The sequence below is a fragment of the Heterodontus francisci genome, chromosome 20 (genome assembly GCF_036365525.1).
Source record: "Heterodontus francisci isolate sHetFra1 chromosome 20, sHetFra1.hap1, whole genome shotgun sequence".
NCBI classification, from domain to species: Eukaryota; Metazoa; Chordata; class Chondrichthyes; order Heterodontiformes; family Heterodontidae; genus Heterodontus; species Heterodontus francisci.
Window position 1 is genome coordinate 70059153 of NC_090390.1, and position 14727 is coordinate 70073879.

The following is a 14727-nucleotide window of genomic DNA, read 5'->3' on the forward strand; positions in this document are numbered from 1 at the left end:
TTGGGCTGATAAGTTGCAAGTGATATTCACGCCATATAAGTGCTGGGCATTGACCATCTCCAACAAAAGAGAAGTTAGCCATCTCCCCTTGACATTCAACAGCATTACCATCCCTGAATCCTCCACCATCAACATCCTTGGGGGTCACCATTGACCAGAAACTTAACTGGATAAGCCACATAGATACTGTGACTACAAGGTCAGAAGCTGGGAGTTCTGTGGCATGTGTCTCACCTTCTGACTCCCCAAAGCCTGTCAACCATCTACAAGGCACAAGTCAGGAATGTGACGGAATACTCTCCACTTGCCTGAATGGGTGCAGCTCCAAAAACACTCAAGAACACTCAAGATCGGCAACTTTCAACATTCACTCCCTCCAGCACCGGCGAATAGTGGCAGCAGTTTGTACCATATACAAGATGCACTGCAGCAACTCAGCAAGGCTCCTTCAATAGCACCTTCCAAGCCCACAACCTTGACCACCTAGAACAAAGGCAGCAAGCGGTTGGGAACACCACCACCTGCAAGTTCCCCTCCAAGTCACACACCATCCTGACTTGGAACTATATCACTGTTCCGTTTCTGTCACTGGACCAAAATCCTGGAACTCCCTCCCTAACAGCACTGTGGGTGTACCTAACACCACATGGACTGCAGTAGTTCAAGAAGGCGGCTCACCCCATCCCATAAATGAACAAAAAAAAGTTAAGAGCAGGATAAGTTAGAGAAATGTAATAATAGGACACCGTTGATAACACATTTAGAAAAGGTTGTATTGTGATCATGGGAATGCCTACCTCATTCGAAGCTAGATTTCAATAGGATGTGTAGTTATATTGCGCCTGCATTATTCATTGTGTAACTGATAAAAGGAAGGAACTACGTACAATGGACGCTACAGCTCTTGAAGATTTCCTATTGTACTTAAGCTTTCTGATTTTTTATTTCTAGCTGATATCATTTCAGATATGAAAGATCATCACCGATGTTAGGATCTCATTTTCGCACCAAAACTACCTCTTGACAATAAGTCCAATTGAAACCCAACTTCAAAGTGATGCACTTAGCTTAAAACATGACCTTAAGGTTCTCATGAAAGTATGAACTACTTTGCTATTAAAAATTGGTCCACAGAGTGTGTCTAAGAAACATGAGACTTCAAAGAGAAAGACTTTATAGTGTGGATAAGAGGAAATGAATGAGATGGTGGGAAGTAGAAAATGAAGGTAAGTGATTGCAGGTGAGAGAAGGGAAAGTACAGGAAATAGAAGATAGGTAAAGTGAAAAAGTGGTGGAGGGAATAGAAAGGTAGATGGGAATGAGAAGATTAGGAATCAGGGAAAGTAGAGAAGGGAATAAAATATTAGTCGGAAAGAGAAAAAAAAGGAATAGAAGGTGGTTAAAGAAAGTGAGTAACTGAAAGGGAGCAGAAAATTAGATGATCTGGAGAAGTGTGGAAGGGTGATTAAAAGATAAAGAGAGTGAAAAGGAAGTTAAAAGGTGACTGCACTGCATAAAGAGTGGACAGCATATGCTCCTATAACTCACTATATCATGTCCGAACCTACAGACTGCAGTGGATGAGCTGAAATTTCCTCCAACTAAATACAATGAAGACTGAAACCATTGTCTTCGCCATCCAGCCACTGACTCCATCCCTCTCCCTGTCAACTGTCTGAGGTTGAACCAGACTGTTCGCAACCTGGGTGTCATACTTGACCCCGAGATGAGTTCTGACCACATAGCCACGCTATCACTACCTAGTTCCACCTCCATATCATCTGGCTCCACCCCTGCCTTTAGCTCATTGGCTGCTGAAACCCTGAGCTATGCTTTCGTTATCTCTAGATTTGATAATTTCAATGCACTCCTGGCTGACCTCCCACATTCTACCCTCTGGAAATCTGAGGTTATCCAAAACTCTGCTACCAGTGTCCTAACTTGCACCAAGTTCAGTTCACCCATCAGCCCTGTGTTTGCTGACCTACATTAGCTCCCAGTCAAGCAATGCCTCAATTTTAAAATTCTCAACCTTGTTTTCAAATCTCTCCAGGGTCTCGCCCCTCCCCATGTCTGTAATCTTCTCCAGCTCCACAATCCTCCGAGATATCTGCGCTTTCTAATTATGGCCTCTTGGGCATTGCAGATTTTGATTGGTCCACCGTTGGTGGCCGTGTCGTCAGCTGTCTGGGCCCAAAGCTCTGGAATTCATTCCCTAAATCTTTCTGCCTCACTTTCATCCTTTTAGATGCTCTTTGTCGAAGCTTTTGGTCATCTGTCCTCATAGTTCATGTGGCTTGATGTCATATTTTGGTTTACAATACCGAAGTGCCTTGGGATGTTATATTATGTTAAAGTTGCTACATAAATGCAAGTTGTTGTTGTACACCATCAACCAGGATTCAATTGGCCACACTGTAGTTGGGCACCTCTCAATCACTTTTAAAGTGAGGATATATTTTATTCCTTCTATTACTCCTTTATATACTTCTGAAATGCAGTAACGATTTGTTTTAATTTACATTTACTATAGCCCGTGCCATAAAAATTCAGCCAGGCAAGTAACACTTAGCCAAATGCAATGGCAAATAAGTCATCACTGAAGTTCGGGTGGATTTTTTAGCAGATTGATAAACATGGGATAAATCAAGAATCAAAGTCCAGCTAATAGGTGTTCCATAGGGAGAAACAACTTTCTAAGTTCTATAGCATATGATGGAACCTAAACTATAAAGCAAGAGTGTGAATTATCACAGAATTAGTAAATTGAGTCATGAGAGGTTTTGACCAAACCAGAGTTCAGATAGGGGTAGGAGTTGAATGCTAGAAAAAGCCACTTAACGCAAGAGGAAATGAAAACCACATCCACACACAGGCCACAATTTTAGACGAACAAAAACAAAAATAAAACCTAAACCTTTATTGACTCACCAAATAATTGAGACATTCTGAAATAGAAATAAATGCCATTATTTATGTACATCTTCATTGTTACAAAAATAAATCCTGGCAAATTTGCAGCAAACTGGATAATTTTATTGAAAGAGCGGCACACACCCAAGGTACTGCAGATCACAATTCAGACATCCAATACCAAATTAATCAATTCTCCTTTACTAAAATAAGTGACTTTACCAAATAGTATGACTTTGTTTTAGTGCAAACATGAATTTAATTTCTTGATCATCTTATGCAACATTTCACCTTGCTTTCATTTGAATTTTCTTTTTTATATAAAGTGAATCACCTTTGTTGGTTTCTACAGGCTGAATTTTGAAACCAATTAAACCCAAACAACATTCTTCTTTATTTGCATTAGTTCTTTTCTCCAAGCATATTTAAAAATACATCAACAGGACCACATTAGCACAGCAGCATTTTTATTTGAAGACACACTAAACAATCCTACTACAGTACTCAAACTCGGATTTTCACAGAAACTACTTGGGTATTTTTCTAAAGGCTTGAGCACTTTGGAAAAAAAATGTGCTGCAGAGGTCTAACTTTTAATTTTGAATGACACCTTAGTTATGCCAGGACAAAAGAATACCACCTCATTGCAATTTACAGCATAAGAGATAATGATACTCACCTCCTATGCTGTAATCTCCTAGTCATGTTAATGATCCCTTATGGTCTAATAACCATGGAAAGCTGAGGGGAGAGGGTGTGAAGGGGTCTTTAGACTGAAACACAAAGATGGTACCAATTTATTTAAAGTGCCATATTAAGGAACATATCCTGGTTAGGAACAGTTTGCATGTAATATTGAAATACTATCATTTAATCATTTCATCTGCACAGTAAAGTATATCTTCAAATGAACATAGGTAAGCAATTTCAGTGTAAAATATTCTCTCCATAAACATATATTAGAAAAGATTACTAAATGTAACTTCTAGCTGTGAAGAAATTTCAATTGGCCTCATCAAGTTTTGATACAGCAAGAGACTTACTAAAATGCTTGCCTGGTTTGTCTCTCTCTGCCCAGGCGTTTTAGGAAGGCTAGTGTTCCCGCCACCCCCACACTGCCTCCAATCCTGAAGTTCATTCCTCACTCAGGTAAGGAACTATAACTATCAGTGGTCCTCTGGTGTTCATCATGTGACCATTCTTCATGTGTGAGTCGAGAGAGAGAATCAGCAAAATATTTCGATCTGAAGTGTATCAGAGCCAGGTCCTGCGGTGCCTTCATCCAATGCCCACTTTAACACAAGTGACTAGATGGCAAATCAGGAGTGGGAATCCTTGCTAATTTTTTTTTTCATGTCCTGGTCTAGATTAGTTAGATGAGCACAGACCAGAAATTGAGCCCAGTACCTTCAGGTCTGTACCAGATAATATATTTGCACAGAGAGCCATTGGAGAAGCCTCTTGTGGAGATCAAGGATCAAGATCCTCGCAATGGTCTCAGAATCAGTTGGGAATAGGAACGAGTTTAATCCTAGTTCTCTGCAGTAGCAACTAGCTGGAGGTCATGCCATGCAAGTTGGGTTTCTTCTGAATGAGAAACCAGTCGAGATCTCTCAAGCCACTTTTACAATTACAGGAGTGCAACCTATTGCAGATGTGCAGAACCCCAAAATATAAATGATCAGATATTACAGGAACCAGTGGTGACATATACCCATCAAGTAGAATTGGGTTAAGGCTAACCACTTGGATTAAGGTAAACATGGGGAACCATTCCCAAGAGCTGGTATTCTGGGTCTCCCATTATAGCCCAGCTGTCTACAGAAACAGACTTCTGATTATCGAATGTAGAAGCACGGGTGTATTACACAGAGGTCTTTCCTCAGAAATCTGAGCAAAAGTCCAATCATTATAAAATCCAATATATAAAGCATTTTGGGGAAGAGATATGTTCAGTCTCATTTTGTAACAGCGTTTATGGAAATATATATTACACTGAAAATACTTCCCTCCTAAGTTTGACAGATCTCTCTTTCGAAATCCAGGAAAACAGTCTTATTTAAAAAGAAGCTACACGCCAGAAATGTGACCAAGTCTAGCATAGAACTAGATTAGATTGCAGAAGGTCTTTATTTACAAACAGGATCATAGACATTTAGAATAAGTTGTTGGCCTGTGCAGTATTCACTGCAAACATTGATGGTTTACCCTTGTGAACACTGTCACCTCATGGAACTTGTTTTGATCGCCTTTGGGGTCAGAAAGGCAATTCCACGGATTATTTTCTTCCTGAATTGGATTAGGGTTTTAAATTTTTTTTTTGCCTCTTCTGGGAGAATACTTGGCTACTGGTGGGTGGGGAGCATTGAGACTCATGTTGCGACATTGGTAACAGAACAAGCACAACACACAAGCTGTTCTTTTCCTGTCTTTATTTGAACAGAAATTGTTTGAAAATTTTCATTTCCTGAATCTTGAAATTTAAATTGCTCAGAATAGAGTCAACAGACAGTTCCATAGATGTCATGGCTTAAATCCCTGCCAGGTTCCTTGCATTATAAACTGTACCTATAAAAACCTTTGGCACAACAACTTGCATCAAGAAGGGAGCAACCCCACTTTGACAAAAAGTAAACCTTAAGATATAAATTTGGGGCTTTAAATATTAATTTAAAAAGTGCACTGTTAATTCAAGCTTCAACTGATATGTCAGAAAGAATCATTTAAGGATATTTACCCTGTTCCTTTTTTTGCCCAACGTGAGGGTTGAGAGTTGTGCCTCTTGCAGCTAAGGAACTGAGGTAGGTGACTTGGCTGTAAGCAACTGCCAGTGTCACTCAGCAGCGATCACTAGGAGACTATCAATTCTCTCCTGCCATCACCCAAGCTTTTGCTTAGTGCCTGCTCTTGTGTCTGTCTGAAAGAACTGAACCTCTGTTCTCCATCCCAGATGGTGGGCCGCCAGTACTTCAATAAGTAGCAATACCAATCAAATGAGTTTTTGGACATGACAACTCATCCTAAACAAAGGCCTTCTTACATTGACATCTTTAAGATGAAAATTTTTATTATTATACTTTTAAGGTAATAGCTTTTAGAATTGCTATAGTTTTTTAATTTTAAAAAATGGCGACACTTTTCAGCAAACTCTGCCACTGTGTCTTTGTCTTCTAAGAGGTCACAATCTTTCCATGCGAGTTACTGGTGGCTGTCAAATAAATGAAAAACTCCTGTAGAGATGAAATGATGGCCAAGTTGTGCCAGGAATTAAATACAGAGAAGTGCTTAGTGTATTAAATGTTTTGTTTGCAGCCTGGAGTCATCCCTGAGGGGGCTATGGTGAAACGTTAGCTGAGGCTGCATAGGTTACTACCTAAAGAAACTAACACTTTTTATTTTAGACCGTTAAAATATGTGTATGCAATCTAACCTGAAAGCCATCACCATATGCTGCAAATCACCTTGCCTGTTTGTTGCCCTTATGCTTTAATGCATAAAAACTGTATATTAAATAGTCAAATTCTCTCATCTTTTAATTATACTTTCTTAAAAAATAACTGCTTTGCACAAACTATGCATTTTAACAGCTTTTTATGACTCTATCACTACATCTGGAACAACTAGAAGATTTCATAATTTTAATTCATTTAGACAAATTGGTTTCTGCTAAATGTGGCCAAATCATCAATGCATTCTTTAAACACCCATTTATAATTTCAGTACCAATAACACACTGTGGAAATCTTTCCCCTACCCCACCCAAATTTCATAAATATTAAAGACTGGCATCAGCTTTACAAAATTAAGATTAATTATCTCCAATTGAAAATCAGCTCAGTCAGAAAGAAAGCTTTGTGTTCTCATTATTTTCCATTTTTATATGAAGCACTACGATTTATATCTGGAATGTATACTTGTATGTCAGAAGACTTTCCTGGAAAAAGTTTACCCAAAATACTTTGGGAAAAGTTTTATTTTTCAGTTTACATGGTGGTGTTAGTATAGATGGTCATAACCACTGGGAGCAAATGCAGGTAAAGGTTTGTTTTAAATTGGTGGTATACATGATGTGACATTAGATGCTGTTAGATGGATATTTAAATTGGTTACACTGTCCACCAACGTGCTGGGGGAAATATAAAACAAGTGCCATCAAGACCAGTCTTTCCACCTTTGATTTTAAATGTATAAATTAATTACCTGTTCAGTCACAGGACAGAAAGGATAAGTCCCCACTAAAAGAAGTCCAAAATTCATCGGCATAAATATAAGATAGTCACTAATAAATCCAATAAAGAATTCAGGAGAAATTTCTTTAACCAGAGAGTGGTTAGAAGGTGGAATGTGCTACCACATGGAGTATCTGAGGTGAGTCACATAGATGTTTCTAAGGGGAAGCTAGTTAATTACATGAGATAGAAAGGAAAAGAAGGTTATGTTGATGGAGTTGATTGAAGTAGGGCAGAAGGATGTTTGTGTGGAGCATTAACACTGGCACAGTCCAGTTGGGCCAAATGGCCTTTTCGGTGCTATAAATTCTGTCATACACCAAAGTGGCCTTGAAAGACCAGCTGTGAGTCCAGTGCTGCTCCAAAATCGCCACTCTGTTTCAAAAAACAGAAAGTGCCATTCAGGACCTCAGCTCAGTTGCCATGTAATGCATTACACTAAAGGGAACTTCTTTAACCAATCTCCTTCATACCAGCGTATGGAAATGAAATACATTTCTGTAAGCAACTAACAGAAATAAGTGAAAACAGCTGAAAGCAATGTTAGCTATTTAAGGGGGGTCTGGAACTGAAGTAAAGCTCTGCCACTGGTCTTCTACGGCCACAAGGCCACTTCAAACCAGCTTGAAAAGTTATGTCTTGATTTTTATTACTGAATCAAATGAGAGCTCCCTATTTTTATTATGCTCAACATGAGGGGCAAGTGCTGGGAAATAGATCATTACGTTTCACATTAAAGACTCATTCATCTACAATGTTAAACATGTCTTCTGTGGCTTACAAAAGTGGCTGTGAGCAGAAGACTCAAAGCATTATTAGATTAGCTGCTGAGGAGTCATATTTCAGCACTTTTTAAGCATGAGAAATTATAGGCTATAACACTCATATGTTAAATTAATTTCACATGGGTCTACACTCTACCAGTACCATCAATTATCACTGATTTTCAAGGTTGCATAAGAAAACGCCTTACCATTAAAATTTCACTCATGGGTAACAATCTATTGCACTCTTATGCCCTAAAGATTCAGTAGGTAATAATATGCAAACAGGCTGCAGTTAAGGAATAAAAAGGTAAGCTATTACTATAATAGTTAAACAAGTGAGCAAAAGTGTGTTAATAAGTCCAATTTTGGGTTTTATTGCACAATTGAAATAACTGCTATAGCCAGTTGGGCAAGAGCTGTTCAATTTTAACCCAAAAATTACAATCATTATTTGTTCTCTCATACAATTTTTCTAAGGTTTTTACAATCATACTGAACCAACGTAGAAAGTTACCCATGAAGCAAGAGTAATATTATGCTATTGAATGTGAAATTATCAGGACAGATTCCCTCTTGTGCTTTTGTCCTCAGCTTCCATATCCTGAAATTACTGCACTTCAGTGAAGCAGCGGGTGATTTTGAAAACAATCGCAGCGCATGCAATGATGCACAAACTGCTGAGATTTAAAACAGCTGACCAACTGTATGAAAAAAAAATTTACATTCTGACTGCCGCTCAATTAACCAGATTCAAGACAATAGGCAACGGGAATAACAGAACAAAATGGCACAGTTTTCTAGCAGTCAAAATATGTACAATGGAAAATTATGTCACAGTGTACTAAAACTGATAAAATGCTCTATAATTGGTATAGTGGGATGCTAATTATTTAGCACAGTGTACATAAACTTTTGAGTTATACTGTATTCAATAGGAAATACATTCAATGAAAATAATGCAGTTAGGGTTTCATGTATGTCTACTGGGTGATAAGTTTAATTATGATTACTTTTGTGCATACTGTTTTGGTTAATTCTTTACCAACAGTGAACTCTTATTTTTTAAACAAACTATCTCCAGGTCAGCGTAGGCTACATTTGGATGTGCATGATTTCTCACTATTGTGAAATCATTAAATTAAATGAAGTGCAAATAGACTCCATTTAGTTGAGATTCTAACAGAAGAGTCGTGCGACTGTTTAAAAACACACAATTTGGCGAGGATGGGGTCTAGTGTGGAAAATACTGTAAATATTCAAGAATTCTAATCCCTGCTTGTCCAGAGCAAATGTTTAGGATTAAACCAAGATCGATGAAAAAAATACCCTGAATGACACATTAAAATAGGGAGCATTTTTATACGGTAGATGATAAAAAGTCATGAAAATGGCAAGCATGGAAGATGATTGCTGGAAACTGTGCTGCTTGCAAAAAAAAAAGTTAAATTCCATTCAGAAACCATCGCCCGGATGCTGAAGCTCACTCAGTATGTACATTCACACTATATAACCGGTCCAGGCAGGATGCCATAGTATGAGCCATCGGAAAGAGTATTCCCAAGTCTATTAGCAGCATGATCATCAGAAACAAAACTTAAAAGATGACAAGTTCTTCTTTTCAAGGGGGGAGGGCAAGAGTTAAAACAGGCCTGAGCTTCAGCAGATGCCTCTCCACTGCATTACTCCTGTATGGTTTATGCGCCTTTCAGTTCAGTCCTTCTTCCAAGGCAACAGAAAACAGGTCATCACTTTTTCATTATCTGAATCCTCTTGCATTTGCACATGATGACGATGACGACCCATCTAAAACACAAAAGGGAGGAGGAAGAAGTATAGTTGGATTAACACGATTATAAAAGGAATGGGAAACATTTACAATATTTAATTAAGCTACACAATTTTTCCAGAGGAACCTAAATTAAGCCACAAATAAAGTTACTAGCCAGGAGTTTCTGCTTTGGGAGCAATTGGTGATGTGCCCCAAATTATTCTGGTTTCCAGAAAAAAATTTTAAACTCAGGTTTCTACTCATTCGCATATCACCAAACATAAAGGGATGAATTTGCATTTGGCTGCGCAGCCGAGTCTGCAGGTGGGCTGACTCACATTTTCCCGCTACCAGCCATGTGAAGACCTTGTGTCATGGCCCCGCCTTTGGTCAATTTTCATAAGAGCAGTATTGGGGTGTGGGGGGTGGGGTGATAGCTACCCAACCACAACTGCCAATTCAACAGCCTATTAAAGGTTACTCGGCACACTGACCAGAATCCCAGTCAGAATGCAGGCTACTGCGAAGCCAAGGCACAGCCGAGGGATGTAGGCAACCGCCCGGCGGCAGAGAGGGGGTGGGTGGGGGGTTGGGGCAGCGCTCCATCTGGCTAGGAAACGCCCCCACCACATGCGCCATAGCCTCCACGATGATGGCCTGGCAGCTGTGGCCTCTTTACTTTCAAAAATTTGTAAAAGTTTGCTTCGTGATATGCAAATGAGTAGAAACTTGAGTTTAAAATTTTTTTCTAGAGGCCAGGAGCAGTATGAAAAAAAATGGGCGAGGGTTGTCTTTGCGAGTGGAAGCCTGTGACAAGTGGTGTACCGCTGTTTGTAGTGTACATTAATGATTTAGACGTGAATATAGGAGGTATGATCAGTAAGATTTTTAGATGACATGAAAATTGGTGGTGTCGTAAATAGTGAGGAGGAAAGTCTTAGATTACAGGACGATATAGATGGGTTGGTAAGATGAGCGGAGCAGTGGAAAATGGAATTTAATCCTGAGAAGTGTGTGAGGTGATGCATTTTGGAGGATTAACAAGGCAAGGAATTATACAATGGATGGTAGGACCCTAGGAAGTACAGCGGGTCAGAGGGATCTTGGTGTATTTGTCCATAGATCACTAAAGGCAGCAGCAAAGGTAGATAAGGTGGTTAGGAAGGCATATGGGATACTTGCCTTTATTAGCCGAGGCAATGGAATATAAGAGCAGGGAGGTTATGATGGAGCTGTATAAAAAGCTAGCTAGGTCACAGCTGGAGTACTGTGTACAGTTCTGGTCACCACACCATAGAGAGGGTGCAGAGGAGATTCACCAGGATGTCGCCTGGGCTGCAGCATTTCAGCTATGAAGAGAGACTGGATAGGCTAGGGTTGTTTTCCTTAGATCAGAGAAGGATGAGGAGGAACAAAATTGAGGTATACAAAATTATGAGGGACATTGATAGGTTAGATAGGAAGAAACTTTTTCCCTTAGTGGAGGGGTCAATAACCAGGGGCATAGATTTAAGGTAAGGGGCAGGAGGTTTAGAGGGGATTTGAGGAAAAGATTTCCACCTAGAGGGTGGTTGCAATCTGGAACGCACTGCCTGAAGGGCTGATAGAGGCAGAAACCCTCACAACATTTAAGAAGTATTTGGATGAGCACTGGAAACGCCATAGCATACAAGGCTACAGGCCAAGTGCTGGAAAAATGGGATTAGAATAGTTAGGTGCTTGATGGCTGGCACAGACATGATGGCCCGAAGGGCCTGTTTCTGTGCTGTATAACTCAATGACTCTTCAGAGTGTGCCTCCATCGTGTGGCGCTGTCTCTATTCCCGTTGGTGGAAGGACCATGAACCAGAGGACACAGATTTAAGGTGATTGGCAAAAAAAGCAACGGCAACCTAAGGAAAAACATTTTTACGCAGTCAGTGGTTAGGATCTGGAATGCACTGCCTGAAAGTGTGGTGGAGACAGATTCAACTGTGGCTTTCAAAAGAGAGAAAAACTGCAGGGCTATGGGGAGAAGGCAGTGGAGTGGGATTAAATGAGCTGCCCTTGCAGAGAGCTGCCACAGACATGACAGGCCGAATGGCCTCCTTCTGTGCTGTAGCCACTCTATGGTCCAACTTCTGACGGCGAGGCTACCGATCACTCAGCATTGGAAGGCCTAGTGGTTCTTCAGCTTCAGGGGCCTGCCCACTGTCTTTAATTGGACAGGACTCTCAGAGGCAACCACCTAAGTGCCTCCCTAGTTAAAAATCGTCCTCTGGGTACTGGCGCCACCATGGGGGATGCCCAGCCTGCTTTTCTTCTTGATTGCAGGATCGGGGGCCACAGATGAAAATCCAGTCCAAAATCCTGGACCAGTGCCACCGAGAAGTATTCCAGAATGTATTTAAGGAAAATTAGGCTTTAAAAAACATTCTTTGATACATCAAAAACTGGTAACGTGATGCAGTTTTATTAGTACAGTTGAAAATGGGTTCATCACAAAAATTAAACATTTTTAATCAGTGTCTAGTTCACCACCTGCGAACAACCTGATTTAAATAAAAAACTATACAGAGCATTTACTGGTTTCATTGGCGTACAGTAGTCAGTTTCTCAGTAAATTAACAAAAAGTTTAACGCTTTTTAAAACATCCCTATTAGTCTTGTTCCACATTTAAAAAAAAGCATTTTAAAAGTCTTCGATGGCGAGCAAACAGGTGCAATTAGCAGAAACTTGTCACGACGATTAACTCGATCGGGGCGTGGCTTGTTTTGTAAGTGGGGCCGTCTTCTAGCATGATGTGTACTTAAACTAGTCCAACAGGTTGAACAGAACATGCAGTTGAAATTCCTCAATCTTCTGCGCTGGTTTGGTCGGATTATGCTGAAAAACCAATACAACATGACAGAAATCCTGGACGCTACGGCTGGGATTTTATCCAGGCAACAGGGTTTTCGACCACCGGCAAAAGTGCCAGCGAGAGCACTGTGTCGCCTCCTCTGGGGAAGGCCCGCCACTTCAAGTGCGAATTAGGCACTTAAGTGGACAGCTGCGGACCTTGCCCGGATCAAGGACCCCGGCGGCAGAACTCCCACCTGCTGAGAGCTGCCAGCCAAGCACAGGCCGGCACCTCTTTAACTGAGCAGCATCACCGCGGAGGTGGAAGCTGCTGCTGGTAGCGCACTCAATAGAGGCCCTGGAACCAGGCCACAGGTCAGTCAGGGCAGGACGGGTTTCGCTGGGTGGGGGTCATGCAGACGGGAGGAGGGGAGGTCTAGAGGGGCTCACAGCAAGGGCAGGGGGTTGGCTCTCAGCCAGCATCCCCTTCCCGATGCCGGTCCTGTGTTCAAGCACTAAGTGCCTTTTAACGAGACCCCACCTCAACCCCGCCGGAGCCGACAAGCAACCTGCACGGGTTTGGTTGGCATGCTCCCCATGCGGCCTCAGGCCACCCGCCGCTGGGGCTAATTCTGGTGGGGGTGGGACGAGGCCCTTAACTGCTCACTTAAGGGCCTCAAAATTGGTGGAAAAGCGGGAAAGCCATTCACAGGCCTTCCCAACCTGGACTTATTATGGGTGGAGGCGGGAAGGTGGTGGGGTCCCCACCAACATCCCGCCCGACTATATGCACCCCCCGCCTCCAAACCCAATGCAGGGGAGAGCATAAAATTCACCCCCCCCTCCCCCCATGTCTTGCATTCAATTAGCAAATTTTGCAATATCACTAAAACAAATGTTGAAAAAACATATTCAAGATTAAAGTCACTTACTAAACATTAGTTCCTCTCCAGCTCTTTTCCGTGACTGGTCCCCTCTAATTAAATGAGAAGGTGGAAAACAGAAGTCAAGAGACCAGAACAGTGCAAGCTATTTTGTTAATAGAAATAAAAATACTACAGTAACCAAAAAATTGCATCTTTATATATTACTGCAGTCGCAGCTTTGTGGAAAAATAGTTATTTATCTTTTTGGGGAAAAGACAATGACATAAGTTATGAACTAGGATTTTTTCCAGATCACTTGTTCACAAGCTGTCTGGTGTGATATTTAGTTATTAACCCTGCCTATCACTTCAGATGCTCCTCAGGCACTCAGGTGGGGAGGTGGCTTCAGACATCTCAAACATTTTGGCCGTAATTTTACGCACCACCCAGCCGCCAAAAGAACGGGCTGGTGGGGTAAAATGGTCTGGGAGGTTGGGAGAGGGGCCCTTCCCGACCCACTCCCGCCTCCACTGCCAATTTACACAGGGCGGCGGCAGCAAGAAACAGCCCACCTTCCCCAGACCTATTAACTGCCACTTAAGGGCCTCCGCCCACTGCCATGGGTACTTTACGCTTGGCAGGTGGGCGGCTGAGGCCTCAGAAAGCCCGCCTGATGAAACTAGGCGGCCTCCTCGCGAGCTGGAAGAGGGGTGGGGGGGATGCCCCTCCTAATCAGGCAGCCTGTGCCCCATAGAGGGCCGCCCCCCAATGCACTACATGCCACCTGCCCAAGCGACCACCCCCCTTGCCTCGCCGGGGCCCAACTGATTTTTAGGGCCTCGCCAGGGACACTTACCCGAGTTCTAGAGCTGTCCTTCATATTCATCCTTAAGCTGGGTGTAGTCCCAGTCGTGGCCACCGCTCCCGGTGGCACTGCTGGGACTATGAGCTGCCAACCCGCTGATTGGCTTGCAGCTCCATTACGCGGGACATCCTGCCTCAATGAGGTGGAAGTCCTGCCCAAGACCAATTAAGGGCCTGGGGAGCGTAAAATTCGGTCTGGATCCCCAGGCCTGGCGGAGGTGGGCTCGCCACCGACTTTTCAGCCGGTGGACGGGCCAACCCAGCCTCCCGCCCACCTTAAAATTCGAGCCTTTGGTTTAGTGGGTTGAATCCATACATCATAACTAGCAAAGTGGATGATGTATAATGTAATCTTTTTTTGAGTAGGAAGAATTATGATCACAGACACTGATTTATGAAGGGTAAATGTGTCAAATAACAGGTGTTACATGCGATTTCAGCACGTTCAACAGATGTTTTCAAATTATAATCCACAATTCTATGCCTTTATAATAAAGGT

General features: G+C 41.9%; 1 protein-coding gene across 3 annotated transcripts in view; it reads right to left on the reverse strand.

Annotated features, from left to right (window-relative positions):
* Positions 1 to 2954: 2954 nt before the first annotated feature.
* Positions 2955 to 14727, reverse strand: part of cacul1 (CDK2 associated cullin domain 1) — a 130720-nt gene continuing 118947 nt past the window's right edge. For 2 of the 3 annotated variants that reach the window (XM_068052993.1, XM_068052990.1), the window contains 2 exons: positions 13431 to 13474; positions 2955 to 9712 (listed from right to left, as the gene is read on the reverse strand). In XM_068052993.1, the coding sequence (XP_067909094.1) occupies positions 9666 to 9712; positions 13431 to 13474 (91 nt within the window). In that variant the 3' untranslated portion in view covers positions 2955 to 9665. Of the gene's footprint in view, positions 9713 to 12118; positions 12544 to 13430; positions 13475 to 14727 lie in introns of those variants that run through there. The other variant, XM_068052991.1, reaches the window with a different exon arrangement.